Source organism: Rhamphochromis longiceps, linkage group LG2 (genome assembly GCF_057381845.1).
Source record: "Rhamphochromis longiceps isolate RC_006_pf linkage group LG2, R_longiceps_female_GT1.1, whole genome shotgun sequence".
NCBI lineage: Eukaryota > Metazoa > Chordata > Actinopteri > Cichliformes > Cichlidae > Rhamphochromis > Rhamphochromis longiceps.
In genome coordinates this window covers 29,409,996-29,437,774 of record NC_140558.1, presented here as the reverse complement: position 1 = coordinate 29,437,774, position 27,779 = coordinate 29,409,996, and the positions used below count along the sequence as shown (strand labels likewise).

At 44.8% G+C, this 27,779-nt stretch overlaps 3 protein-coding genes across 4 annotated transcripts in view; 1 reads left to right on the top strand and 2 right to left on the bottom strand.

The window, feature by feature from the left end:
* Positions 1–356: 356 nt before the first annotated feature.
* On the top strand, positions 357–6,823 carry rmnd5b (required for meiotic nuclear division 5 homolog B). Its single transcript, XM_085421772.1, has 10 exons — positions 357–478; positions 2,557–2,734; positions 2,842–2,984; positions 3,070–3,207; positions 3,400–3,500; positions 3,621–3,787; positions 3,887–4,052; positions 4,191–4,293; positions 4,387–4,541; positions 4,849–6,823. Exons 2-10 carry the CDS (start codon positions 2,596–2,598, stop codon positions 4,910–4,912), a joined length of 1,176 nt encoding a protein of 391 aa, XP_085277898.1. The 5' UTR covers positions 357–478; positions 2,557–2,595; the 3' UTR covers positions 4,913–6,823.
* Positions 6,824–7,878: 1,055 nt separating this feature from the next.
* Positions 7,879–27,779, bottom strand: part of n4bp3 (NEDD4 binding protein 3) — a 35,024-nt gene continuing 15,123 nt past the window's right edge. For both annotated transcript variants that reach the window (XM_085421758.1, XM_085421764.1), the window contains exons 2-10: positions 12,906–13,186; positions 12,603–12,774; positions 11,765–11,977; positions 11,405–11,526; positions 11,036–11,231; positions 10,869–10,961; positions 10,522–10,773; positions 10,102–10,360; positions 7,879–9,796 (exon numbers count right to left, since the gene is read on the bottom strand). In XM_085421758.1, coding sequence (XP_085277884.1) covers positions 9,417–9,796; positions 10,102–10,360; positions 10,522–10,773; positions 10,869–10,961; positions 11,036–11,231; positions 11,405–11,526; positions 11,765–11,977; positions 12,603–12,774; positions 12,906–13,153 — 1,935 coding nt within the window. In that variant the 5' untranslated portion in view covers positions 13,154–13,186 and the 3' untranslated portion in view covers positions 7,879–9,416. The remainder of the gene's footprint in view (positions 9,797–10,101; positions 10,361–10,521; positions 10,774–10,868; positions 10,962–11,035; positions 11,232–11,404; positions 11,527–11,764; positions 11,978–12,602; positions 12,775–12,905; positions 13,187–27,779) is intronic.
* LOC146677411 (uncharacterized) lies at positions 18,455–27,044 on the bottom strand. The gene is made up of 3 exons (XM_085379593.1): positions 26,964–27,044; positions 20,238–26,551; positions 18,455–19,825 (listed from the first exon to the last, which is right to left on the bottom strand). The coding sequence occupies exon 2, from the start codon at positions 26,358–26,360 to the stop codon at positions 20,493–20,495; it is 5,868 nt and encodes a 1,955-aa protein (XP_085235719.1). The 5' UTR covers positions 26,361–26,551; positions 26,964–27,044; the 3' UTR covers positions 18,455–19,825; positions 20,238–20,492.

Genomic DNA, 27,779 nt, shown 5'->3' with positions numbered 1-27,779 from the left:
TAGTTGCTCTTTTAGGATGTGATTAACTTTGCACAGGCAGGGGCAACAGTAGCCACACTTCCAGCCCTCTCTCTCATTATTATTTGTTTTAATTATAACTGATTTATTAAAGCTTCGCCAGAACTAAATGACACTAAAGGTTGAGACATAATATTTAAAAGGTGATATGATAAATTTTCTACAAATAAACTCAGAAACTAAAATTGGGTTAACTATTTAGATTTGTTAATATAGATCTAAATAATAATATAGTATGCCGTGCTAACCACTTAACCTATGAACAGCATACAAGTATTAAAGTCTTGTACCCTTGAAGTCGTGCTTGAATTAGTCTGTCGCAGAGACACTGACTTTTATTTTGAAACGATACGTTAGCGTAGGATGCGACGCAGGAAGATCCGCATTACGGTGCTGCCGAAGTGTTGTCATAACACAGAAGTGGCTAACGCTAATGTTTGCTAAGTAATTAGCACGGCAGGTGAGTGCATTTTTTTTATTTAAAAAATATCTGTCAAAATTCAGTTGAACCGCGACGTGTGTGTTGACTGTTAGGATAAGGCAAAATAGTGCAGACAAGCGGGTTGACATTCTCTCCTGAAATTATTTGGGCCTTGTCAGTTAGCAGATCGCTAACATCTACTAGTTAACTAGCTGCTAGCAATGACGAGCTTTTGTAGCCAGCTAGCGACTGCGATTCCGTTTGTTTATGTTAGCTGTGCAGCGGCTTGTGTTTTTTTTTTTCTTAGTTAACATAATAATTAATTACGTAATAATTTATGGTACTTAAAAAGAGTAATTTTGAGTAAAAAATAACAACGTAGGAAACTTGTCATTAAAACGTTAAAAGAGAAGTCCGTTTGAGCCTTAATATTAGCTAGCTCCTTTACGGTAGGTGGACATGTTCTGTTGTCGGCTTACTAGCGGTGAGCTACGGCAAAGCGTTACCATTAAGTAAAGCTTTTCTATTTAAAAATTCTTAATTTCAGCATGCAGACATGTAATGTTTAATATCATCACTTGGTTGTTAAATTACAGTTACAGATGAGACGTAAATAGCAGGCCGCAGCATACATTGTGTGCTTGTTTGTGATGTTGTTAGGCCTTGCTAATGTTATCACGTAGGCCAAACTTTGAATCGGGGTAGGACCGAACAGCTGTTGGAGGTATTTTAAGACATTATTACTGATCGGGCATACTTGTTTTAGAGGCAGCTGTGAGATAGTAATGGTATTGTCAGTGTGAAATAAAAGTTGTTAATATCTCTGTCATTAAAAACCTGTAGTGTTTTATCCTAAATCTTGTGTTTACCTCTTAAAATGTCAGATTTAAAAAAAAAAAATCTTTGTTCGGCTTATTTAATTACAAATGTTATTTGTTAAAACGTGCCTTTATAGAAATGCACATTTGTGTTCACTGAGAATCCCAAAGATTCTTTAGAACTTTTAAATAACTTAAAATTAATTTAACTTGGGGATTCCCAGTATGCAGCCATTCTCCAATTTTCTGTAAATGGTACTATTTATCGATGGTCATGGCAATTTGCACATTAAAGAACATGAAACTGACCTCAGGTAATTGTGCCAGTTTTGTAAGTATGCAAATGCTTTGTTATAAGGCTGGGGAACCCTGTAGTCAGTCTTAAGAGACTGAAGAAGAGACGTGGATGAGTGACAAAACATTTCTCTCATTGAAGATGCAACTTCCAGATGATATGCAGTGCTGTGCAAGAGCTACCCCTCATTCCATTAGAATCATGTCATTTTTTTTTTCAATTAGTCTAGTTCTCCAAGTTTTCTAAAGGGCATCTTTTACACTCATTTTTACATTTCTTTTTGTTGTTGTTGTTGTTAGCTAACAGTGACCTACGAATGACTCGAGTGTAAAAAGGCACCAACAGAATCAGTATCAACAAGGTTTTTTCAGTGTTGTATCTCCACACGAGTGAAAATTTGGCAATGAACCAATTTAGGATTGCATCTTTAAGCACTTTGTTAGTAGGAGCTTGTTGCAGAAACACATAAGTTGTTGAATCAAAGTTAGATTTTTTTTTTTTGGTTCAAATCATGGTTGGTATTTACAGAGTAGGTAGGGTGAGAATTTCAACTGTCTGTAAAACATGGTGGAGGCTATCTGGGTTTGCATTTCACCCAGTGGTGTTGGAGATCATGTCAAAATTGCTGGAATTTGAACCACCGTGAAATAACATGCGATTGGAAGAACTTAATTTTTCACCATGACAATGATCCCAAACACACTGCCAGTACAGTAAAAGCACACCTAGATAGAGAATACCAACATCCAAAGAAGAACTTTAAATATTCCTTCAAGAAGCCTGGAGAACTATTCCTGGAGACCACACAGAATAAATTACAAGAAAGCTGCTTAAGAGAGTTCAGGCTGTTTTATTATAAGTAGGCATATCAAATATTTCGTGTAAAATGTAAACAAATGATTGGTGGCTCAATACTGCATGCTACTGTATCATCACTACAGTTTCAAAAGCCTTTAAAATAAATATCAAAACATTTAGTTAATAACATATTTCTGTTTTTCTAGGTGTTATTGTTATTGTGTGTGCGGGTTCCAGCCTGAACCATGGAACAGTGTGCATGTGTGGAGCGGGAGCTGGAGAAGGTGCTCCATCGCTTTGTAATGTACGGCCACCAGTCTGAGGAGAGGCTAGATGAACTCCTGCGCAGCGTCTGTGAGATACGAGGACAGCTAGTTGCTTTTGGTAAGATCATGTATCAATGATTGAAATTGTATGGAAGGTTCGTGGTCTCTCTGTGCTCCATCTTCTCTGGTTTGGCACATTAAACCTTTACCTTTTTTCTCCAACAGGAGTACAAGATGCAGATTTATCGGTCCTATCACAGACTATGGCGCAGTGTTGTAAAAATATCAAAGAAACAGTGCAGATGCTAGCCTCCCGACACAAGGACATCCACGGCAGTGTGTCTAAAGTTGGCAAAGCCATCGACAGGGTGAGGAACGGCTACAGGTTTCTCTTCAACTTTCCTTGAAAATGTTTTAGAACATGTACGTCACCTCTGGCATGCTTTTCTGTAGAATTTCGATGCAGAGATCAGTGCTGTTGTGGCAGAGACCGTGTGGGACTCCCCAGAGAGACAGAAATACCTGAGTGAATCCATTGTGGAACACCTTTACAGACAAGGGATGCTTAGTGTAGCAGAAGACCTTTGTCAGGTAAAGAGCTGAAACCTCCAACCTTTATTTTTTATTTATCTATTTATTGCAAAATATTTGCCTGAATAGCTTTGATGTGATTCTTTATGAAATGCTGATGAGTGAAGAAATAGTTTTGGCTGAAATGTTGTGTTAATGCTGTTTTTGTGAAGATAAGTCTTAGAAATTCTTAAAAGTAGTTTTATTTTCTAGGAGTCTGGTGTAGTTATAGACATGAGCATGAAGCAGCCTTTCCTGGAGCTAAACAGGATCCTTGAAGCTCTGAGGATGCAGGACCTTAGGCCAGCACTAGAGTATGTGGTCTTTCTGTATCTGTTGTTTTAATTATCTGCTTCCTTCTAACACAACTGATAAATCTTTAGTTGAGGAGTGTTTACGTTCAGTAGCTGAGTGTTTCTTCCGTGTCTTTGCAGGTGGGCTGTGACGAATCGGCAGCGTCTTCTGGACCTGAACAGCAGTTTAGAGTTCAAGTTGCACCGCTTGTACTTCATCAGCTTGCTCAGTGGAGGAATCAGCAACCAAATGGAGGCCTTGCAGTATGCCAGGCACTTCCAGCCCTTTGCTTCACAGCACCAGAGAGGTAAGCATTATAGTATCTCCATGTAACAAGAATTTAGATATTTTCTTTTTCTTTTTGTGTGTGTGTATTTTCACCACTTTTATTTATTCATTTTTGCAGACATCCAGATTCTGATGGGCAGCTTGGTGTACCTGCGTCATGGCATTGAAAACTCACCGTACCGCAGCTTGCTGGAGACAAATCAGTGGGCTGAGATCTGCAACATCTTCACCCGGGACGCCTGCGCTTTGCTGGGCCTCTCTGTAGAATCGCCACTAAGTGTTAGGTTAGGAAAAACATGAACAGTGAACTAGATCACCTGTCATCAAGTTTAACACTGGAAGTGGAACAGTTTTTAGTAATTATTAGACATTTGTCATCTTTATGCTGTCTTATCAACAATGCCATATCTGTTTCTCTGCAGTTTTGCATCTGGATGTATGGCCTTGCCTGTGCTGATGAACATCAAACAGGTGATAGAGCAGAGACAGTGCAGTGGAGTGTGGACACACAAAGACGAGCTGCCTGTAAGTCCTTTTAGAGTTTTTAAAATGCAGTTATCCCTCCTCAGAATAATTTCTGAGCCGTTAGCTCACTCGTGTCCTGTCTGTACCTGACAGATTGAAATTGACCTCGGGAAGAAGTGCTGGTACCACTCTGTGTTTGCCTGCCCAATTCTTCGACAGCAAACGTCAGAGAGCAATCCTCCCATGAAGCTCATCTGTGGACACGTCATCTCCAGAGATGCTCTCAACAAACTAACCAATGCTGGGAAGTAAGTCAGCAAAAAAGGAATTTATCTATTTTGGAAGTTGGTGTTGGTTTGAAAGCACTTTTACTATTTTCCAGGATCAAAATGTTCAGTTTTACTAGTCACCCAGATGCAAAGAAATGAAGACTTATAAGTTACATGCTGAGTCTGATGTTGACTGTAATTTCAGTCACTGCTTTCCCAAAAGATTTATTCCTGAACAAAATTGTAATTGCAGTTAGAAAATAAAATGCAAGTGGTTCACTGAAAGGTACAAATGTAGGATAAAAGAATTCAAAGATGGTAACACCTTGACTCTTGTCCTCCTCAGGTTGAAATGCCCGTACTGCCCCATGGAGCAGAATCCGTCACACGCCAAGCAGATCTACTTTTGATACGCTACTCTCTCCTCATCAAGGATGAAGTTGCCTGGAGCTGTTTGCGTCTTCAGGACCTTTTGCTCTGACCCTTTTCCTCTGTCTCTGGCCTTCTGGCCTGTTATGGTAAGCATTAAGGTTTTTTTCCCCAGTGCTCCTCTGGACTGCCTTGGGCATCCCGTCACCCACCTCGGACCCTCTAACTTTGCATAATATAAGGAGTCCAGAAAGGGATGGTCCATTGACAAACCTGTAGTAGAGTGAGGAGTCAGTCGGTAATGGGAACATCCTCACGAAGCAGCACCTATGAGAAAGGATCATCTATTGGAAGTCATTTGCAAATACCTGCAGAGTTATATGCTTATCTTTTTCAAGTATGTAATACTTGCTAGTGTTTGCTTTCTTGGCTTTATCAACTTAATTTGAGTTTGATGACTGCTTTTTTTTTTTTCTTTTTATTTTGTTGGACAAAAGCAGAATGATAATGAATGGGTGTAGAGTGTGGGTACATGGTGTAGATAAGCAGTTTCTGATTTCAGGTTGGTAATAAACTTCCGTTATACATGAAAGCAACACGCTGAGTTACAAACTATTGAAGGTGTATTATTTGCTGGTGAGGGGAAACTGAAGGTCTCTCTCGAGCCGAACTCTGATTGTGATCCATTAGTCCTCCATAGTGTAATAAAGTCCTCACGTAGCTTAAAACTCACTGTCAGCTGATGCATCTGTTCAGATCAGATTATCCATCGACGGTGGGAACAGCTTTTCTTTTGTGTATGACCACACCAGCAAAACTTTCCTCATTATAGAAGCCATTTGTCTTGTTCTATGTATGTATTTAACAAATACTGAAAAAGCAAACAAAAAAAAAAATATATATATATATATATATCTATATATACTACTGTGAAATGTGTTTTGTTCCTGTTTTCTTTTGTTTTGTTTTTTTAATCACAATCACTGCAGTGGCTTGTGTAAAATAGTAAACAGAAGAGCAACAGGCACATTTAACACTACTACTGCGTAACTTTGAGATCTGACGGCTCCACAGTTCACATCACGGCTGCGCCATCGCTTTACTGTGCCCCCTTGTCGTATGTCCTGAGCTTGCACGCCATGTGATTTGGAGATGTAAATTGGTGTGATGGTAGCCGCATGGTCTGGCTTGCAGTGACTGTAGGCTTGTGGTTAAGCTTTACTTTTTGTGGATACAGAAGCCCTCTGGTCACTGTGGCTGTTGTTTAATATATAGAAAACGCCTCTGCTGCGTAGGGTTGGCTTTTATTTGAGATAGTCCGAATAAGTGACATTTAAAAAACCCCTACATTTCCTCAGGGCTCATTGTAACAGTTCATACCACACTTTGCATTTAGTATTAAAGTTGTACATTTATAAAAGGAGTCTTGAACAAAGATTATACATCTATAGATGCAGATTGCTTTGAAGGTTGTGGAACGTGTGTGTGTGCGTGCGTGCGTGCGTGCGTGCGTGCGTGTGTGTGGATATACAGTCAATTTCTGCAGTCTCACAACATCCAAGGCAGTGTTTACCATGTTTAGATGTTAATAGTGCAAGTTTCTAGTGATGTCACCTCGCACATTACCGAGGCTTTTTTTTTTTCTCTCAGCAAGCACTGCACCAGCATTACTCAGCTTTAGGTTTGATTTTGAATCAGTTCGGCTTTGTGTGGAGTTTCCTCTCCGCTTTCCTCCTCTTTGGTTGACAATCATTCTCTGCTTCTTTGACTGTCCCTGCAGATAGACCCCTAGCGCTTCGTACTACATGTATTAACTTTTTTTTTTTTAAATTTTTTTTAGCTGAATGTGTGTGTTTCCTGCTTTTGTGTTATGCGACTTTTATTGTAAATATTTATCCTCTAACATGTTTCATATACTTGCATCTGAAATTAAAATAAAAATTTATACTCCAGTTGGTTTATGGAGGCTTGTACTGGGACTTGGTGATGGACTGCTCCTACCACACGGGGAGGGATTTGTGTAGCTACCACTTGGTGGCACTAGTGTCAATCTAAATAGCGTTTATGTGTTTGAGAAAACAGATTTGTATTCCAGTTTCACAGCTAGAAATGTTATCTTCTGAAATAATTCACTAATATTTAACCAGCACATTAATTTATTAGATAAACTGTGGTGCTGCCTTGCAGCGCTGCAGTACTCCCACAGACTGACAGCATGTGAGAGGTAAGAATCTTTCCTCATCCCACTTCAGTAAATCAATCAGCCTCTCTGGAGCTGCACGGTTATATTAAGCCTTAGTTTATATAATGTTTTAAATGCCAAGGTAAGGGCCTGTGAGTCAGCTGCAGCTCGTATCTATTCAGATTATCACCCTGCATTATGGACTTACATGTGCTCTGCCTTTTTCTCACTTTTGTGTTTCCATTGCACATTTTTTTTTCACCTGGAAAACAGTCAGGTGTTAAACCTTCATTCCTGCCAACATTTTCTTGGCATTCAGTTCAGGCTTGTGCATTTGTTGGTTTCTACAGAGGCCCCCCCCACCACCACCAATCAGGGATCCTCCTATGTTTCCATCTGAGCTGACCTTCCACCTCTTTCCTGTCTGTACTGCAGGCGATGGTATGTGAGGGCTGGCTGAGGTAGAACAGGGAGGGCCTCAGGGAGAGGGTGAGATAAGGATCCAAGGATAAACCCCTAAAAGCCATATTAGTCCCAAAAGCCTGCACAACTCTGTCATAAAGCTCCTATTAGTGGGCTTTATTGGTATACTCTCTGTGGATTTTAAGCCCCTTCAAAGCAGCCAGGTCAAGTCCTTGAGCAAATACCATCAGTCACCCTTCTAACGTTTTCTCAAGTGATTTCTAGCCGTTCAGTTTGGGCTACGCTGTATAGAAAAGGGTTATTGTAACACTTTTTTGCAGCCCAGATTTACAAAAAGGGATCTGAGCTGATTTTGCTCTTCTTCAGGAATAATTCACAAACAGAAAACAAATCTTTATACTGTACAGTTTTATTTCCAGTAAATAGATGTGAATCACAGTATGCGGAAAAGGTCAAATGAGAGCTGGTTTTTGAATGTTTATAATATCAATAATAACAATACCAGAGGACATATTTTCACTACGGGCATGCATTTGATGTTATGTGCTGGGTTTGTGCAACAAATCGCACCATATAAGCATGGCAATCATAAATGCATCTACCGATTGATTTTGTTAAAGTATGCATATTTAAGACGACAGTGCTCTTGAAGTACCATGGCAAATAAAAATTACAGTTATGTACAAAATACATATTTATATATAAACCTCATCTGTCTGGAAACTGAAGAAAGTAAGGTGAGTATTTCCAGTTTACTATGCACCGTTTTCTCTGCCTTGGCACCATTCTTCATAATTAACCCGAAGAAGCTGTTTGCTCCAAAGGTCCAGGTGAACCCTGAATTTATAGATAGTCTGCAAACACTGAAGAGGCTGTGAGATGTTAACTACTGTATAATCCAAGGGTCCCCAATCCCAGTCCACAAGGCCCAGTGTCCCTGCAGGTTTTAGATCTCACCCTGGGTCAACACACCTGAATCACATGATTAGTTCATTACCACACCTCTGGAGAACTTCGGTACATGTTGAGGAGGTAATTTATCCATGTAATCAGCTGTGATGGATCGAGGACACATCTAAAACCTGCAGGGCCCTCGTGGACTTGGATTGGAGACCCCTGGTATAATCGGTCAGGCTCAACCCAAATCAACACAAAGCAGTCACAATCATCATGTCAATTTTCTCATTTACAGGTTTATCAATAACAAGAAGTCTTAAGTTGGACCGTTTAGGTGCTTGGCTGTATTTTTTCTTTTTACAGCGTTAACGCAACAAGGATAGAGGAACCTCAATATCACTTGGCTCTGTGTGAGGTTGGGGGTCCAGCTTTAGCAGGAAAAGGGTTTTAATTAAACAAGGGTGGAGTGGAAGAGATGGAAGAAGGGTGAGCAGTCTGTGGAAGTCCTTCTGTACCATGAAAAGAAGAAAAAAATCAAAGAAAAGCTAATTATGCTAAAAATAAATACTCTTCAGTAAGTCCAGGTTCACTTACTTAATTTGGGATAATAGATATAAAGTTTGATGTGATAATTAAAAAAATGTAGCACATTAAAGTTTGACCTATTTTTGTCTTTTTTATGGTCATCACTTGGAGTAGCGTATGATAGCGTATGATGCTTGTTTTTGGACTGAATGTTTGGTATCACATGTTTTTGGACTTACGGTTCAAGTCAAGAATTGGATTACACACAAAGTATAAAATCTGACTAATTTACAGTTTTGACTTGTTAAATCAAAATTTTTAATCATTTATCCTTTATTTTGACACAAGTCTTTTAGTTTTTATTATTATTATTATTATTATTATTATCATCAGTAAATATTTGCTTGTTATCTCACAATTCTTTACAGCAACATCAATTCATTAGATTTTTTTTCCCTTGTCCTGGCAGATATGGTCTTCCATAGACACACTTTCCATTGCAAACAAGTAGGTCACAGTCAAATTTCCGATGATTCGATCCGCTCTATCCACGGCAGACCAGGGGAAGGTGTGTCCTCTTGTTTGTCACCTGCTCTCTCTTTCCTAAGCTCTGGCGCTTCTTTTTCCAAAGTGCCATCTCTGCTTCCTCCGCCTGCTCCTCCACCTTGTTGCTCTCTGCTTGCCCTCAGCTGCTGCGCTTCCCTTTCGAGCGCTTCGTTGCGGTGGTACATGTCTAAGTAGCTGGCCTGCAGCTCCTTCTGGTAGCGGATGACCTTGTCCTTTTCCATCTGCCACGTGTGCCTCTCTTCCTCGAAAGCCATGGCCTGGGCCTCGCTCTGGCGTCGCTCCAGCAGCAGTTCTGCGCGCAGACGCTCCTCTGTGGGGCCCCCGCACCCTCCTGCAGAGAAAGTGGTTCACATGGCTTCAGCTAGAGCCGTCAGGGGATGGGAGGGGGGGGGGGCTATGATGAAAAACACTGTCTGATTTTAAATTCCTGCCCCGGTTACTCAAACGACCTGATTTTTGGGTTGACACATTGAAATGTCAGAACTGAAAATAAGCCAATCATCTGTCGGAGACGACTCGCTTAGTTTAATTTTAAAAACACATCTGTGGCCTACAAACACTGTGGTGTGAAACAGCTGCTGTGCCCAAAAGTGCAACTAACCCAAATATATGAAGACATGAGAGATGTAACTCTACCTATCGCCCGAGCAGATGGATTCTCTTCAGCTTCTTTTTCGTCTTCGTGTGCGGCCTGAGAAGGTCGTCTGTGACGCTGTGTCCCCTGCAGGACAAGCTTTAAAGCATCTATCTGGCGTTCCCTGTTGCGCAGCTCTGTTCGCGTCTCCCTGAGCTCTGTCTTCACCTGGAAGATCTCACTCAGCTTCTGAGTTACCTCTGCCTGGGAGTCCCTCAGCTGCTGCTTCAACAAGGAGATCTCCCCCGACTTCTGGCAAACCTGAGAGGGAGAGAGTCAAAGGGAAATGAAGGAGGCTAGGGGTCGCCACGATTCAAAAAGGACAAACAAGGAATCCAGATATCTTGTCTCTTCCCTGTAGTTACTTTTATGTGCTTCTCCCTGCCATGAGCTGTGACTGCCCTGGCCTTCCACGGCCTCACCTCCCATTGTGTCTCCTCCAGAGTCGGACTGGTTTGCCTGGGCACTGCTCCAGCCTCCCGGCACACTTCCTTTCTCATACCGTCGAGCTCCTCTTGCAGCCGGTTCTTCTCCTGCTGGACCTTAAACAGCTGCAACTGCAGGCTGCGCTGGGAACGCTGGGCATGCTGGGAAACCTGACGCAGTTTAGCAGCATACAGGCGCTTCAGCTCCTCCACCTCCTTCTCCCACAGACGCTGCTTCCCTTCAAACACCTGAATGCGGTGGAGGAGATGAAAAGGTCAGATGTTAAAGGGTGATGAAGACGGGTGCGTAGACTGATTCTGAAGAAGAAGATGATTAGAGTCACCTGTGCGATGGCGCCCTCGCTCTCATCCAGGTTTCTCTTCATTTGCTTGAGTTCATGCTCTTTCTCCACCAGGCGCTCCTCCAGATCCCGCACCTGGAAAAGACAACAGCATGAAGCATTTAGGAATCTTTAAATCACACCCACCACTCATCCCCCCCAGCACTCACCACCTCCTCCACAGACAGGGAGAGCGTCCATTCATAAGGAGGTGGAGCCTCCGCGCTATATGGAGCAATACGGCTCAGAGTAGCCATGCTTCGACATGCCATCTCCCCAATAGGCACGCCCCCTGACCCCACAGCCTTCATTCCCAGAGAGGTGCGGTCCAGGGAGCCGATGGTATTGATGTGGCCCATAGATGCACTATTTTAAAAAAAAAAATAAAAAAAAAAAAAGAAGAAGAAAAGAATCCACAAAGGCCATTAAAATCTCTTCTATTATCACAACCCACACAGTCATTAACCATAAAAAAAAATCAAATATAGCAACACTGCTTTTCAGCTCAAAGTATAGTTAAGACTAATACTGCAGCAGACCTGATGTGAGACAGGTGTGGGCGGAAGGGAGGTCGGTACGGCGGCAGGCTGCTCATGGAGTTATGGCCCGAGTCTGACAAGTTGTCATCTTCCTGGCCCATCCCACACACCGAGGAGAGGGCCTACACAGTCATAATTATACAGCTGTTCATCAGTGTAGCATTAATGAGCTGAAAAAAGTTTAATTTTAGCCATAAATAATGGAATGGAAATGAATTTTATAATAAGTCGCGCATAGTTAATTGTTGTGCACCTATGATCTCGCTCCCCCGGCTCGCAACTCGCAGCTTTCCGCCAAGATTAACAAAGGTAAACGAGATAATAATAACAGGATGGATGAAGGTTGTAGCGTTAGCTCACCTTGTTGCCGGCTGACGTCGGTCCTCCGTGACGTGACGGTGAGGAAGAAGAAGACGAGGTGGAGATGGCTTTGGGAACATGGGCGTACGCTCTGTGCAAGCCGTTAGAGAGGCCATGATCCACGTCCTCTGATTTGGAAGACGGGTAGAGGTTTTGCATTGAGCTAAAATTCTTGGGGGTCACAGGCTTAAAGGCCGAAGACCTCAAACGTGCCTAAAGGAGAGGAAGCAAGATAGTAGCGAGAGGTGGCAAGGCTACGAAACATGAATCACGATGTCTCTTTTAAATCAATAGCGTTGATTAATTCAAGCAGGGAAATAAAGGTGATATTTGATTGGTGCAATAAATTCAGAGCAGGTTGTCAATCTGTGCCAGTGAGGTGGAAGATGTTTACAGCTAGGTGACAACGCCATGGGGGTATTTCAGCATGCTGCCAGTGATGTATAAATGTGATATGGATCAATTTACCACAGCCCTAGAAGTATTTCACTGACTGTAAATCATTTCTAAAAAGGAAACAATGGGAAGTCATTCATCTGCATTTGTGCAGATCTGTGCAGAACGCCTCATATTGACTGTTGTATTGACCGTTGTAGAGAATGCTATAGGTAGTTTTACTCAAATTACTCAAAATATTGAGTTTTTTCTTATATTTACTGAGTCTCCTTGGTCATGAAGTTAACATTTTTACTCTTACATTTAAAGTTTTAGTTGTATTTTGCAGCCATGTAATAAACTTGCTGAAAATGAGAATATCCTCCTTTGAGTTTCTTTGATACATCAAGAAATAAAACTTCTGAACGGATCTATTCGCAGTACTTTAAAGAAACATATTCACCTTTTCATTCTTGCCCGCGCTTGGCAGTGAGTTCTTTGTAAGATCTACCTCAGTGCCATCCTTATGGTAAACCTTAGCATAAACGTTATCCTCCTCCCGTGCACTGACAGCGCTGAGGCCCGGGATAATATCCTTCTTGCCGTCGTTGCTCGGGCTCGCTTTAGGCTCTTTTCTGTTTGGAAGCAAAGTAAGCCTGCTTAGGTCAAGTTCTATCATTTTTATACCACCTTGCAGACTTTTTCACCTTCAAAAACCTGATGTTTCGAATTCCTACGAGGGAACTTTTTCCTCATCAGAACCCACCTGTTGATGTTGAGGTAGTTGAGCAGCTCTCTCTGGGTGAAGCCTTTCTTCAAGAGCCCGTTGCTGTGTTTCGGTCTCACCTGGGGCACTGCTCGGTTGCCTTTAGTCGGAGAAACATCCGGCCTCTCCACCAGACTGCCTACACTTCCCATGCCGCAACGCGGGGACAGGGGCGGGGCTGGGCAGGGGTCGCGGAAGTTTTTGCTGGGGCCACGAGTCAAAGGAAGAGTCTGGACCGAGGTTGCCATTGATTACAGGTCACAGTGGGGAGAGAAGGTGCTCTGTAAAAAAGAGAAAAACAAAGAATTAGTTAATTTGATGTTTGTCCATAGCGTTTTCACTGTGGCCTCAAATGCTTTGTTGACCTAGAGTGTCAGAGTTTTGTCATTCTTTAGTAAATAAACTGATCACAAATATTGCTAGTGGTAAATTTTATACATGTCAAACTATAGAAAAGGAGTCTGTGACTGTGGTAGCAGCTCTGCAGAGCTGCAAAGTCGAGCTTCCACTGTCATGCCAATAGGCTGATGTTTACCACCAGCACTGTAGAAGGCATGCATTTACAAGGCATCTTTTGCATTGCGATGCAAATGCATGCAAACCAAAACACTGGGAGTAAATAGGAAGTAGAGGTCAGAGAATGAGTCACTGGATTAATACAATGGAAACCGCAGGGGTGGCTGTAGCTCAGGGGGCAGAGCAGGTCGGAAGGTTGGTGGTTTGATTCCTGGCTTCCCCTTGTCTGCATGCCAAATATCCTTGGGCAAGATACTAACCTAAAATACTAAAATTGCTCTCTGATGCATCCAATGTGCTTGTGCAAATGGGTGAAGGCACAAGTTGTGTAAAGCGCTTTGAGTGCTCAGAAGAGTAGAAAAGCGCAATATAAGAACCAGTCCATTTACCAAACCATGAATATCTGTATAACAACAGTTCCAACAAAGGGATGCTGAATGGTTCTCTTAAAAGCTAAAGCTATAACTGCCAATCACACAGGCACTGATACACTCATATACCATCAGAGATGCAAGCTTTAGAACAGAGCGATAACAAACCGGATGGTCCCTCTCTGTGTCTGGAGGTCATGACATCTATGTTTTCCAAAAGCAATTTCAAATTCCGGTTCTTCTGACCACATAACAGTTTTCTGCTTTTCCTATTTTAAATGAGCTTTGGCCCAGAGAAGAAGGCAGTGTTTCTGGATCACATTCACATACAGCTTCTTCTTGATAGAGCTTTAACCTATACTTGTGGATATAATTTCGATGATATCATGTACTGTTGATAATGACATATTCATGGTCTTTGCAATTTCATGTTGAGGAACATTATAATGAATTTGATAAACTATTTGTAGACCCAGTTTTGTGCAGACTTGTGAATACTCTTTTTATGCCCAGTCATGTTACTGAACTGCTGCCAGTTAACCTAATTAGTTATAAAAGTGTTCCTCCAGCTTTTTTCTTTTTAGTACCACTTGTTTTTCCATCTTTTAACTGCCCATGTTCCAATATTGGGGGGAATTGGGGTTGTAATAAATGTGCCAATCCATTTATAATGTCCTGACATATTTTACTGGAAAGATTCACATCCAGTATTTTTTTAGATTTTCACTGTGGACCAAAATGTTGGAGCGACTGACACTGGCTTTTCTCCTTTGCTGAAATAAACCCCACCTCTTGCCCCTCTTACTACTGTTAGTGGATGTTAATCCTCTGAGGACGCGGTTGAGCTGACACGCGTTTCATCAGCTGTGTTTGTCTGTACCGACAGCTGTCCAACAGCACAGCTAGAACAACGCAGCCTCCCACTGCAGCCGAGCACAGCACCGCACTAGAAAACAAACTCGTAAAAGCTGAGCTCAATGCGCGTTAGACAACAGCAATGAAACCGAAATGATGTCAAAAGCGGGCAAATCCCCAAACGTGTTATCACGGTTATCTTTCTATCTCTGAGGCTTGAGTTATGTTTCCCCACAGGGAAAAGACCACAGGATTATGTGAAACTTGTACCCTGTCAGGGTAATGCTGTTTTCCTCTGAGGTCGGACAGCATATGTCCCATCGTAAGCCTGTTATGCAACTCTGATCCAGCTAGGTTACTACAACTCATTTCCTTAAAAAAGGCAGAGTGAGGTGCTTTTTGGTTGACAATGCACATTATGGAAAATCAAGTCCTGTGGCAGCTCATTTTCTTTGCAAATTTTCCTACCTTTCATGAAAGCCTGTCACACCGTGTGTTGTTTTATGACACTAGATTTACTGTTGGAAATACACTCATTTGCATTATCTGTTGCCAAAACGAAACAAGCTGTTAAATCACCAGAATACCCAAGTAAGAGGCCTGATTACTCTGTCAGCGTGTTCACCATACAGCCTCTCTCTCACTGCCGACATATCCGCTCCTTTCCTTCTTTTCAGCAACCTCATTAAGGATCACTATTGATTTCACCCTTTTGACCCTCTCTCTTCCCGTGCATAAACACCCCCAGCAGCCATAAAACGTTCTCGAGACCATAAAACATGCAAGTACGCTGCAGCCTTTCCGACTATAAACAGGACCCGAGGGAGGAGGGGGTTCCCTTCATGTTCAGCCAACTGATGTGGCACCTAAAGAACAGTTAGACTTCAAAGAGGCCATATAAGGACCTTTTACTTGTTTTAGCCCATTTACTACCAATCTCGAATACTTAGCATCGGTCCTGACCACACTTACTTGTCAGCAACTAGTTCTATTTACATTATACATTAACAGACAGCCTGGGTGGAGGGGGGTGATAAATTTGCCTTCTTTGTGCAATTTGTCACTATTTGAGACGCAGCTGCCAAAAAACACTCTAAGGTAAAAGTATGCCAGCATGAGACTGAACCTGACAGAGTAAGCTTCTCTAAGAGAAGTGTGGGTATTTGATTATTTCTCTCCCAGGATGCTGCTTAGCAGGTGACTCATAAATCTCACAAGAGTCCCTAAAAGCATTGTAAAATTAGAGTTTTCTTGCTCCTACTGAAGCCTGCGTTAGTAAGAGCAATAATGGGAAAATGAGCAAAGACTAGTCAGTGGAACTGACTGCTAATAAGCAGCACATTTCCAGTTATGCAACAGCAAAATGCCATCAAAGTCAACACTATGTGCATTACTATGTGCATTACTTAGCAGGCACAAGCATGAAGAAACAGCCTGTACTTATTAAAGAGAAACTGCATGTGCAATTTCCATTTAGAATGTTGTGTTGCTTAACGATTTAAATGAATCTTGAAATTAGAAAAAAAAGTCAGCGTGCCAGGCAGGAATATATTGGAGATCAGACCTAGGATCATCCCAGCTGATGACTGGGCCTTCCAGCTGTCGATTCACGCACGTGACATACTCGCATCCTTATTTTATTCTTACTTTCTACCACATTTGAGAACAGACACCCACAGTGGCACTCCGGCATTTCCTCTCGCTTCTAATACAATCCACATTTATCAAGTGTTTTGCACTGCTGGCCTCGACAGTTATGGCAATTATGCAAATGGTTAAAATGGGCAGAGAGAGCTGTGCAAAGGCAGCTCCAGCCCACTCCATTTGGGGCTCTCAGCCAGGCCCAGATCAGAGCAGACCAAGCTACTCATGTTTATATTCATGAGATACTACCCCCCCCCCCCCCCCCCCCCCGAAAAGTTAAAAAACAAAACAAAATTTCCACTAAAACATCCGCTTCCTAATAAGCCGATATAACATGCTGAGCTCAGGCTGAGGAAAGAAACCCGATAATCACTGATAACTAATATCAGACGCTTTGTTAACAAGTCTGCTTCTCTGCTGCTGTCCATCTGAAACCTGGGTCAGAGAGTGACATGAACTATGTGTGTGAGCCTAAATGAGTGTGTGTGTTTGACACCAAATGAATAAATCATGAGTGTGCCAAACCTAATGGGCACTGGTCAAGGTCTGACTCAGTATTTTTAGCCCGACTACTTTACTCGGCACGTGCCTTCTATCTACCAAATATACGAGAGCCCAATCGATTCTTGATGGGAAGCCGAGCTCGGGGTGAGGGGGTGGGCGAGGCAATGCTATTCCTTTTGGGTAGATAAGAGGATAAAAATCCTTTCAGCAGGCAACCACAAGTCTTTAAGGACGGAAGAAATCTTGCATCCAGTTGTTTTCCATAATTGCTTTCTAGTTTATGGGCCCGAGTAAACTGGGAGACAAGGCCAGATTTACGGCCCAGCCCCGACTAGCCAAAGGGCCCTGAAATGCAACACTCCCCCTTAAATCGCACACGTGCGTGCGTGCACATCAAAGCAGCACCTTCAACCAGCCTTGAACAGTTATAGTCCGATTCAAAGTAGTCTGCTCTTGATTTATGCTTCCTTTAAAGCAGCGATCAGCTTTTTTTAAACCTTTTTTTTAATTCAAGCCTTGTGAAGATAACAGATGCTTCTTATGCTTTACACTTTCACATGCACACGCATTCTTCTGATGTGTTTCTTTGCAAGAGATGCACAGGGGCTATGTTTTGCTAGCACCACTTGTCAACTTTGTTGTACAGAGCTGACCATCACGTCCTGTCTTCAAACAACACCATAATTGCAATTTCCAAAATTAGAAAATATTTGTCAGGAAACACATACTTCACACATCTTGCTAAACGAAAAAAAAAACCCTGCATGTGCCTTTCTCCGTGTCCTCTAGAAAACCATACCCTTACCACTTTACTGCAGTCACAAAGAAAACAAAACACGCCTTGAAGAAGAGCACTTCAAGGACGATCCCTCCTGAGATCTTGTAATCAGACCTCCTGTATGCTTTTCAATGAAATGCTCGAGTTTGAAGAGGGAACATTTCAAACCCTTACAACGGGTCTCCGACAGAGGAGAGAGTCGCGGTGCAGCCAAATTCCAAAGATGCTTAGCAGAACACAAGCTCGGGCTCGTCAGTGTTTGATGCACTAAAGGCTCACTCCCACGGACATTCACTCACACTTGTGTGTGCGCCGGTCACTCAGCGCACTCCCGAAAAAAAAGAAAAGAAAGAAAGGCATGTGCACAACTCGCAGATCCTCTGCCCTCTTCCCTCGACACTCACTCTCTCGCTCCCCTGCTCACCATCAAAGTTTGTTTACATTTGTGGGGTAAGTTTTACAGGTTACATCTAAAACTCCCACACAGCACGCACTCTCTGTTTCATTATATAAGCTCTATCAAAGCTGCACTCGCTAGATTTTCTGTCAGTTGTGGAAAATGCAGCTGCTACCATTAGGCCGAGTTCTTTTATTCTACAGAGAATTCTGCAACTATATTTAACACCTACTCTGTCAGCCTGTCCTGAGGGACACTTCCCATCAAAAAATAAGGCTGTGACAGCATCTTGTGGTAGTCATAATGCACAGTGCAAACACCTTATAGGAGCTGCTGAGCACGGTGGTGGAGATGTGATTATTTGGGCTCGTTTTGCAGCCACAGGACCCGGGCACCTTGCAGTTGTTGAACTGACCATGAATGCCTCTGTATACCAAAGCATTCTGAAGTCTGACAGCTGAAGCTTGACTAAAATTGGGTCATGGTACAGGATAGTGATCCAGGCATGGCAGCAGATCTACAACAGAATGACTGAAAAAGAGAGTGTCGCAAAGGCCCAGCCAAAAGTCCAGTGTTCAACCTGCCTGAAATGCTGTGGTGGGACCTTCAGAGAGCGGTGCACAAATAAATTCCTGCACATGATAATAAACTGAAACAACATCCGAAAGAAGAGTGAGAGACTGATAAAGTCACACATTAAACGATTACTTCAAGTTAATGCTGCTAACGGTGATTTTTCAAGCTAATGAGTCACGGCGTTTACTTAAGGATATACCTTGATATACCCACCACACTGGTCACTTTGCATATGGCCAGCAACGTCATCGTTACAAAAATCAAGAGGTGCACTTTGTCCTACGGTGCCGTTCGGCAGGCAGCGCACACCAGATGTAACAGAGTCCTGGGTGAATTTCCAGCACAAGCTCTATTCTTGTGTTAGTTATTCACTTAATTATAAATTGTTTAAATAATTACTGTAATATACAGTAATTATTAATGTCCTACGTTAAAAACAGAGTTTAAGATGGAACTGATGTAAGTGAATGTGAGTCTTGTTTTATATGAGGGTGCTTTGAGAGTCTAAATGTGTCAGCAGCAGGAGCAGCAGCAGTGTGGTAAGCTGTGCCTGAGGCCGATAGGGAAGGTACCTTATACTACACGTGAAGCAAAGAAGAGCTCCGCTCTGTGATTGACTGTTACATGCTAGCCTGTAATGAGTGAGTGTGAGAGTGTCTCTCTGGCTTTGGGGCATGACAGCACAGGAGTGCTACGCAGCAGTCTCTAATTGTTAGCAGGTTATTCATTACAGACGGGGGATGTAGTTCCTCTCCACAGGCCCAGAGGCCATTCAGAAGAAACTAGACACTAAAGAGCAGGCTCATTAAATGTTATTTCTTCTGCGTCTCCGATGGTAGCTTTTATGTCATTTAGCATCTGTGAAGTCCAAACGGATGCAACTGGAAATGCCGCCTCAAGCACAAGTGCTTCTGGGTGATTCTTGTCTGTTTTCTAACTGAGGGACAGGGAGGGTGTCGCATGAAAGGTTAAACTTCATGTCACGAAACCCACGATGACAACTGGTCTGTCTGTGAAACATGGGCTATAATTTGCCTGATGATTGGACGTGGCACTGCCCAGTGTTTGGTTTCACACTGCCCCTATTCATGATGAATACGCCAGAGGTTAACAGAGGTTGTTGAGGAGTACTTGGTGAGGGCTAGTTCTTTTAGGTTCAGCAGCTAACAAGATGGTGTATCGGTCAGGATACAGGAAGGAGGACAACAGGCTTCCACTTTGCTGGATTGTCACCGCCAGCTGTTTTATTGCCACCTAGATGCTCAGTGTTGCCAGCAGTCTGTAGTAACAAACAAGTTGCCATGAGTATATAAATATATACAGCAACAGCTTCACTAAGATAAATATAAAGGATTACATGAAATAAACCAACACATCCATCTGAATATACACATAACAGGACATATATAATTTGAACTACGCCAATCTTACATCTCTTGCTCCAAACACAGAAAGGACACAATTAAACACAGTGAGAATGTCATACATAGCCGAAACATCCACTCTAACTGTAAACAAAGGGACTTGGGCGCCATCGTGTGGCCGAATAAAATTACTACATAATGGCGGCGGCCGGCGGCACATGCTTCGAGTCACGAGATGAAAAAATGCGGTGCTACAATGCGGTAGAATGTAACTAAAGCCGCGGCCAACATCAGAATCGGAAAATGAACATATTTAAGGAAACTTACTTCCAGTCATGAACTTAACACTCGGAGCATCACGTGAAGGATGGCAACCAGGAACACAGCTTACGAGGTAACAGAACTAACACAGAAAAAATCTCCTCTTCTCAAGTAGCATCGCGATACCCCCAACTTCTGCCTACGTCATTTCCTACGACTCCACCCCACACAATATTGCAGAACATAGACATAAAATCCCAGAGCCTTTTATACAGCCGCCCCCAAATGTGGTTACACATTTGCTCCCCGAAAAAAGGCTCCCTAATCAGTTGAGGGAGGCGACTTGCTATTCTGCTTAGTATCGCTGTCTTCCGATGGCACGGCAGGTAAAACTACCAACCGAGCAACTGGTCTGGTGTAAACACGTCCATTAACGTTCACATCAGCAGATCGGACAAGTCCATCATCACTACGATGAACCTTAATCACATGGCCTATTGGCCACAAGGCTCGAGGCAGCTGTGGATCTGCAACCATAATAACTGCCTTTTCCAGAAGTTCAGGAGGAGTTGACTGCCACTTCTGCCTTGCCTGTAAGCCAGGCAAGTATTCCCTGATGAATCTTGCCCAGAACTGATCAGCAAGAATCTGTGAGTGCCTCCAACGTCGCCGACTGAGGTTCTCTGTCTCAGAGTAGACCACCTGGGGTAGTGATCCATCAGGCCGCCCCATGAGGAGACTATTGGGTGTCACAGGGTCCACATCGGCTACGTCGGTGGAAACGTAGCCTAAGGGCTTTGCGTTAAGGATCAATTCAACCTCAAGCAGAACTGTACGGAGTACCTCCTCGTGAAGAGGTTGGGAACCCACACAGGTGCGCAGAGCTGTCTTCACTGAACGGATTTCCCTCTCCCATACACCTCCGAAATGTGGGGCTGCCGGGGGGTTGAACTGGAAGCTGATCTTCTGACGGGCGAGCCTCCCTTGCAATGTCTCTGACATGTTGGCAAAGGCTTCTCTGAGTTCTCGTTCTCCCCCTTTGAAATTGGTCCCACAGTCAGACCATAACTCTGCCGGTGTCCCTCTTCTGGCTATGAATCGCCTCAGGGCCATGAGGAACGCATCCGAGTCTAAGCTACTTAGGAGATCAAGATGTACCGCCCTCGTCGTCATACACTTGAAAATGATTCCCCAGCGTTTCTCATGACGTCTTCCTACCTTCACAAACATAGGCCCGAAACAGTCAACACCGGTTGAGTAAAAGGCTGGTTTGTACAGTCTAAGCCGAGCAGCTGGAAGGTCAGCCATCTTGGGAACAGAGGGTTGTGCCCTCCAACGCTGACACTCAGGACAGGTTCGCTGGTGCTTGCGAATTGCCTCTCTTCCACGCAGTATCCAGTAAGACCTCCGCAGCGCCGCGAAGACCCGTTCGGGGCCTGGATGATGCAGATCAACATCATATTTCTGGATAAGCAGGCGTGTGAAAGGGTGTGAAGGATCCAAGACAATCGGATGCAATATAGGTCCGTCAAGACCTTCTAGGCGTCGCAACCGACCCCCTACTCTGATGAGGCCCACTGAGGTATCCAGTTCAGGTGCCAGGGTAAGCAAGCGGCTTCTGGATGAGACAGGTTTCCTTTCTGAAAGCAATCTGCACTCCTCAGGAAATGACTCCTGTTGAGCCTGCCGGAGAATGGCCTGTTCAGCATTCTGATAGTCCTCAGCCCTAGATGGCGCAGTCGAGAGTCCCTGACCACAAAGCTCTTTAACAGTAATATCCAAGAGCTCCTGCCAAGTCTTGCACGCCATTCCATCCTGACAGGTAGGTGTGGAGGTGATAGAGGTTCCACAGAAGACTGTTTTCCGGAGCTCAAGTTCGTCATTACTGGGCTCGGAGCTCGGGTTCTCTGGCCATGTGTCAGGACTGTTGAGCAGAAAGGGGGGTCCATTCGACCACCGATTAGGCACTTTGAGCTCGGCCAGAGCCTTCCCTCTCGTCAGGTCATCCGCTGGATTACTCTCTGAGTCTATGTAGCGCCAGGTACAGTGTTCCGTCAACTCCTGTATCTCAGCTACCCTGGCTCCTACAAAAACCTTGTAGCGGCAGGACTGTGAGCTCAACCAGGTAAGAACAGTGGTCGAATCAGACCACAGGACTGTTCTTTCAATCGCTGAGGTGAGTTCCTTATTCAGGGTACTGGCCAGCTGCGCTGCCAGCAAAGCTCCACAGAGCTCGAGGCGGGGAATAGAGAGAGCTCGTTTGGGGGCTACCCGGGAGCGAGCTAGGATGAAGGTGAGGTGAACTTGCCCATCCTGTTCTACAGTCCTCATATAGGACACCGCTCCATAAGCTTTCTCAGAAGCATCCCCAAAAATGTGCACCTCACGAATGGCCCCCTTTAAGTTAGCACTGGCAGGAACATAGGCACGTGGGAAGGTAAGGTGAGGTAAAAACTGAAGCTCCACCTCCCAGTCAGACCAAGCTTGCAGGAGGGTGGAGGGAAGATTCGAGTCGTCCCAACCATGCTTCTTATCCCATAACTGCCTGAGAAGGAGCTTGGCCCGAGTGGTGAAGGGTAACAGATAGCCCAAAGGGTCGTACTGTGAGGCTAGGACTCTATAGATGTTTCTGAGGGTTGGCACCTCATAGGACACGGGCCTGTGCTTATAACCCAAGGAGTCGGTATTCCAGTCCCAGCTGAGCCCGAGCGTGGTCTCTAGCGGGTTGGATTTGTCCTCGGCTAGCCACAGATCCAGACTCTGTGATCTAGCTTCTGGAGGCAAATGGCTCAGGACACTTGGATCATTAAAAGCCCACTGACGTAGCTCGAAGCCAGCTGATTTCAGCAACTCTCTTAGCCGATCCACCAGATCTCTCGCTTCTTCCGGTGAGCCAACACTCTGTAGGCAGTTGTCTACGTAGAAACACCTCTCGATGGAGAATCTCAGGCTGTCGTCAGGCTGTGTGTGCTCCATCACGTGATGCTGCAGGGCGAAGGTGGCGCAGCAGGGGCTTGAAGTTGTCCCAAATGGCAGGACCTGCCACTCGAAGATTTTAGGGGGTTCATTCACCTTTAAGTCCCGCCAAAGGAACTTCAACAGGGGCCGGTCTTCAGGGAGGAGCAGTACCTGATGGAACATCCCCTTGATGTCTCCACTCACAGCTATGGGGTGTTCACGAAACCTGACCAGCACCCCCAGCAGGGAAGCTCCAAGAGTAGGGCCAGGCAACAGGAACTGGTTCAGGGACTGTCCAAGGTATTTATGGGAACAGTTAAACACCAGGCGATTCTTCCCGTTATGACTGACAAGATGATGCGGTATGTACCAGTTCTCCTTGGGCGAAGTCTCATGCGTAACTTCCTTCACGGCTCCTGATTGGATCAGCTTCTGCATTTCTGCCCTGTAGGCATCAGCCCGACTGGGATCCTTTAACAGGCGCCTTTCTGTGCTTCGAAGCATGGGCATGACTGATTCCTTTGGTGCATTCAGTGGCGGCATCTGTGGGTGACGGAGTAGAGGTGTAGCATACCTGAAGACTCCATCGACCATCCTGCGAGTTGTTCTTGCCTCGAGCAGGGCCACAGCCTGCTGATCCTGTTTCGACCGAGTGACCTCTTTCTCGGATCGGTAAGGCACCACGTCCACCTGCCAGAGCCGCTCCACATGTTTGAGCAACTCGTCTGATTGGGCGGATGTATACAGGGATAGGACAGGCATGAAAAGACTTGGCCCTTGAAGGGTCCAGCCAAGCCGGGTGTGGACTGCTGCTGGGCCTCCAGGTGGGCCGAGGCGGACTGGTTCTATGGGGGTGATCAGGTGTGGCTGGTCTGAACCAATGAGAAGCAGAGGCTTGGCTTCCTTCAGGGCAGGGACCGGGATCCCATGCAGGTATTTGTACTTCCTTCTCAGCTGGTCGATAGGATAAGTATGGTGAGCTAAGTTGAGACGATCAGCTGTAAACGCTCCATCAATCTTGTAGTAGGATCCGGGGTTGGTAGCAGCAGAGACGCTGAAGGATACGGTATGTCCATGAAGCATCTGAATATCTTGGCGGACGGTTCGTAATGGCAGGTCCTCCGGGATGCCTGCCAGACCAAGAGTCTTTGCAGCAGCAGGGAGCAGCATGGTCCTCTCTGAACCGTCATCAAGTATAGCATAGGTGTCTAGAGTCCGCTCTCCATGGCTCAAAAGCACAGGTACAATCTTCAGCATGACACGATTGCCAGCCCCATGGCGATCAAGGTAGAGTGAGCCCGAAGCCGAACTGGTTAGGCAGCTTTCCTCCTTTGCAGCCATGCCAGCGTTGTTTCCTTCTGTCCTGGCATTTACCTCGTGAAGAGCCAGCAGATGTTTACCCTGGCAGCGGCTGCAGGGTTTCTTTAGTGTGCACTGAGCAGCTAAATGAGTTCGGGCACAGCGCCAGCATCGTTTGTTGACCTGTATCCAGTCCTTTATTTCCTCTTTGGAGAGCTTGGCTACATCATCACATTGGCTGAAATAGTGTTCTGTGCTCTCACAGTAGGCACAGTAGGCTTTGTTCTTAACCTTCCCTCTAGCTCGACTCTCCTTCACTGGTGAAAAAGTGTGTTCTGATGGCCCCTTTAGGTTATGTAGGACTGTCACGGTTTGTCGGCCTGGACGGGCCTCAGCCTTTACACTGGTCCTTTCTCTACTGCTTCTTACACCTGCTTGGCCGTCAAATCCTTGACACCAGGACTCCTGACGAAGCCATGCAGATAGGTCGTACAGAGTGTAGGTGCTCCCGGGCTGTTTAAACTGGTGTCGACGAAAATCAGCTCTCTGTTCGGCAGGAAGCTTACTTATTAGTCGGGCAACGTGGGACCCACAGTTCAACTCCGCTTCGCCTTCCAGTCCTAATGTTTGTAACAGCCCAACTAGTGACTGCACCTGAAGGGAGAACCTTTGGAAGGCTACTGTGTCACCTCGCCTTATTTCAGGACCATCCAGGACACTTGCTATCTTTCTCAAGGCGAGCTGATGAGGTTGTCCAAATTTGTCGTGGAGGGCTGCCATGGTGTCAGTATAAGGCTTGGGTGAGTTCAGGTAAGCATCGGCAATAAGTCGAGCTTCATCTAGTTTGAGGTGGTCCACAAGTATCTGATACTTGAAGAGCTCAGTAGCATTAGGAGGGAGTAGGTTCTCTAAAGCCATGCGGAGCCTAGCAAACTCAGAGGGATCAGAATGAATGAACCTTGGAATGGTTGGTTTGGGCCCCCTGTACACTAGCTCAGCCGAAAGAGGAGCAGATGGGTTGCTGCCGTGCCCACTGGTTACTCCAGTGACAAGAGAGGGGGAACTGGCTGGAACAGGCTTGGTTGGGAGCAAACCTGTCTTACTTGGTGCCCAGCAGGGGGGTGGCACAGAGTGTTGTGGAGGGGCATGAAACGTGTTTCCATCCTTAACCACAGGGTCCTGATATAGGGTGCAGCGATGACTAGGCAGCGAAGGCTCACCAGCGAAATATGGTGTGCGGGGTAGAGGGTGGTACTGTACACCATCATCGGAGTATTGTTCGTCAACCTTCATTTGGGAGAATCCTGTGTGCAACTCTTCCATCGGTTCAGGCCATGGCGGTGGGTCAGGCCACACCTCCTCATCCTCCTCCTGTGGCATTGTCTCAGGGGTGGTGTATACCTCTCCTGAACCGCGCTTGGGGGGATGATTGGTGCTAGGCTGTGAGGCAGTCAGGTGAGCCATATCCTTCCTCAGCAGGTGAGCCACTTCAATGAGCTCTCTGAGGTCACTCTTTGCTTCCTTCAGTTCTTTGAGGCCCTCCTGTAAAACTTGCTGTGATTGGAGTAGCTGCTCTCTTTCGGCCTGCAAGGCTCTGAATTCTGTATGAAATGTGTGTATTGAAGACCCTAGCAAATTAGAAGGTGCAAATTCAGGTGAGAGGCTCCTATTAAGGTCCACATCTTGTTCACTTCTTCCCAGTGGAGGGGGTGTATTGTAATAGGCCCCATCCCTGTCGCTGTAGAGGGGTGGCGTATGACTATACTGAGGCTGAACTCTGTCGCTTCTTGTGTGAGGCTGTGGGGTATCCCACTGCAGCATTTCCCTAAAGAGGTGGCCTGTATAGTTAACATCAAAGTCCTCAAACCGGCTTGGTCGACGTGTATGGCGTTTAGGCCTTGCATCAGGACATGTCGCTCCATCTGGCTCCATCTTGATAACTCATCCGGCTCGAAGGACCAATGTTGAGGAGTACTTGGTGAGGGCTAGTTCTTTTAGGTTCAGCAGCTAACAAGATGGTGTATCGGTCAGGATACAGGAAGGAGGACAACAGGCTTCCACTTTGCTGGATTGTCACCGCCAGCTGTTTTATTGCCACCTAGATGCTCAGTGTTGCCAGCAGTCTGTAGTAACAAACAAGTTGCCATGAGTATATAAATATATACAGCAACAGCTTCACTAAGATAAATATAAAGGATTACATGAAATAAACCAACACATCCATCTGAATATACACATAACAGGACATATATAATTTGAACTACGCCAATCTTACATCTCTTGCTCCAAACACAGAAAGGACACAATTAAACACAGTGAGAATGTCATACATAGCCGAAACATCCACTCTAACTGTAAACAAAGGGACTTGGGCGCCATCGTGTGGCCGAATAAAATTACTACATAATGGCGGCGGCCGGCGGCACATGCTTCGAGTCACGAGATGAAAAAATGCGGTGCTACAATGCGGTAGAATGTAACTAAAGCCGCGGCCAACATCAGAATCGGAAAATGAACATATTTAAGGAAACTTACTTCCAGTCATGAACTTAACACTCGGAGCATCACGTGAAGGATGGCAACCAGGAACACAGCTTACGAGGTAACAGAACTAACACAAAAAAAATCTCCTCTTCTCAAGTAGCATTGCGATACCCCCAACTTCTGCCTACGTCATTTCCTACGACTCCACCCCACACAATATTGCAGAACATAGACATAAAATCCCAGAGCCTTTTATACAGAGGTTAAAGGTCATATTTTGTCATGGCTATAGATACATGCTACTGAGCAGTTAGCTGAGAGCAGACACAGACATTTCATTCTGCAATTTCCACGAAGCAAGTGCCGATGGATTTTAGGAACCCTCGTCTGTAAACCCTACTATTACTGCACATGTTCGTTCATTATACGCTAAGCGGAAGGAAGGAGGCCGGGGACTGGTGAGTGTCAGTACCACAGTCTTGGATGAGACAACAAAGATCCACGAATACATCAGGAAGATTACCTCAACCGACCGCGTGCTCAGTGAATACCTCAGGCAGCAAAAACCCAAGAAAGAGGAGGAAGGAGAGGAACCATCATGGAAGGATGGGAAGTGGCTAACATCCAGAAGTCCTACCAGTGGCTGGACAAAGCTGGACTGAAAGACAGCACAGACAGCACTAATCATGGCAGCACAGGAACAAGCTCTGAGCACAAGATCCATAGAGGCTGGGGTCTATCACACCAGGTAAGACCCCAGGTGCAGGCTGTGTAAAGATGCCCCTGAAACAATTCAGCATATAATAGCAGACTGCAAGATGCTAGCAGGCAGGGCATACATTGAACGCCATAACCAAGTGGCCGGCA